Genomic DNA, 1,805 nt, shown 5'->3' on the forward strand with positions numbered 1-1,805 from the left:
GCTATTCTGGCCACAGAGTCCATAAAGGGCGTTCCTTTGGGGAGAGGGGGAACGCTATGCACTCTGTTTTTGTTGTTTTTGGGTTGAGTGTTGTCCCCTCTGAGAGCCCCCTCCCCTCCCCACTGTGAGAGAAAAGGAGGCGAGGCTGTAACTTTAGAGCGACCTTTAAACGGGACGCCGGTTAGTCTGCCAGGACAAAAGGCCCTTTTCTCCGGAGGGTGCCGGGTTTCTGCAGGTCTGGGCCGCCGTGGCGGCGAGGCGTGGGATCCTGCCCAATGCGCAGGGCTCGCCCCCTCTCTCCAGACCCAGGAACCGCACCGTCCCGCTCGTCCCACACTGTCCCATCGTCCCACACTGTCCCATCGTCCCACACTGTCCCCTCGTCCCACACTGTCCCATCGTCCCACACTGTCCGCTTGTCCCACACTGTCCCATCGTCCCACACTGTCCGCTCGTCCCACACTGTCCCATCATCCCACACTGTCCCCTCGTCCCACACTGTCCCATCGTCCCACACTGTCCGCTCGTCCCACACTGTCCCATCGTCCCACACTGTCCGCTTGTCCCAAACTGTCCCATCGTCCCACACTGTCCGCTTGTCCCACACCGTCCCATCGTCCCACACTGTCCCCTCGTCCCGCACCGTCCCCTCGTCCCACACCGTCCCCTCGTCCCGCACCGTCACACACCGTCCCCTCGTCTGTCCCCGCGCCGTGGCTCTTCCACAGCTTTAAGCTCTTGGGCTAAAAACGGGTGTTTTTCCAGGAACGCCCTGATCAGATATCTCCAGGGCTTAGCGCTGCTTCAGCTGTAACGGCCTGCGTTCGGCCGGAAGCGACAGATTAAGAGAAACGGCAGCTGGATTAAGAGAGAGCAGCAGCCCTCTCCCTCACCCCCACGGCACAGCCTGCCCGGAATTTTGGACAGGCGAAAGGGGCCCCCCTACAGTAAACAGTACCCTCCCAGCCGAGGGGTCCCATGCCGGACCCCCTCCCCTCAGACAGTAGAGGGGCTGGGGTTGAGGTGGGGCCTTCACTTAGTTCCCTCATCCCCCGGGGGGGAGGTACTGTGGTGGAAATGGACATGACTTTAGGCATGACAGCCTAACTCAGTCACTCAGCTGAGTGCCCTGCAGTGGCCCCTGGCTGCAGGGGAACGGTGACGTCCGGCCTTCCCCGTAGGCCAGCGGCAACCAGCCCTGTTCCTGGAGGTCTACCGTCCTGTAGGCTTTCATTCCAGCCCTGACAAAGCCACACCTCGTTCAACAGCTAACGATCTTGTTGAGCTGCTAATTAGTAGAGTCAGGTGTGCCAAACTAGGGTTGGAGTGAAAGCCTACAGGATGGTAGATCTCCAGGAGCAGGGTTGGCTACCCCTGCCGTAGACTCTGCTTGCGCTCTGCGTGTGGTAGTAACGCCCGGCTGTGAGATCATTGGGGGTTGGAGTACTGCTTTACCCAGCCGGCTCGTTATTAGGCTGAGTGCTCTTTAGGCAGGGTGGTGGTTTCTGGGTAAACGCGCTCGGTCCTGGGTGCGCTAAACGGAGGCAGGCAGCGGGGAGTTTCCCGCTGTTCGGAAACGTCGCCCGGGACCCGAGAACGTCGGCGAGCTCGGACTTCTTCTTCCCTTTCGCCGACGTCCCCTCCCGTTGGCTCTGTGGCCCGCGCTCAGCTGCGTCCGCAAACCTCAGCCCCGCAAACGAGCTCCCTCTTTCTCCAGCGCGTTCAGTTCAGCGTCGGAATGTGGGGCTGTCCGCTCCCTGTGCTGTGGGAATGGTGCCAGGGGGGGGGGGGGGGGGGGGGGGGGG

General features: G+C 61.7%; 1 protein-coding gene across 1 annotated transcript in view; it reads left to right on the forward strand.

The window, feature by feature from the left end:
- The first annotated feature begins 1,738 nt into the window (after positions 1-1,738).
- si:dkey-237i9.1 (SEC14-like protein 1) overlaps positions 1,739-1,805 on the forward strand; it is a 12,773-nt gene continuing 12,706 nt past the window's right edge. The window contains exon 1 of the mRNA XM_035404269.1: positions 1,739-1,773. Within this exon, the coding sequence (XP_035260160.1) occupies positions 1,739-1,773 (35 nt within the window). The remainder of the gene's footprint in view (positions 1,774-1,805) is intronic.

Source organism: Anguilla anguilla, chromosome 2 (assembly GCF_013347855.1).
Source record: "Anguilla anguilla isolate fAngAng1 chromosome 2, fAngAng1.pri, whole genome shotgun sequence".
In the NCBI taxonomy this organism is placed as follows: domain Eukaryota; kingdom Metazoa; phylum Chordata; class Actinopteri; order Anguilliformes; family Anguillidae; genus Anguilla; species Anguilla anguilla.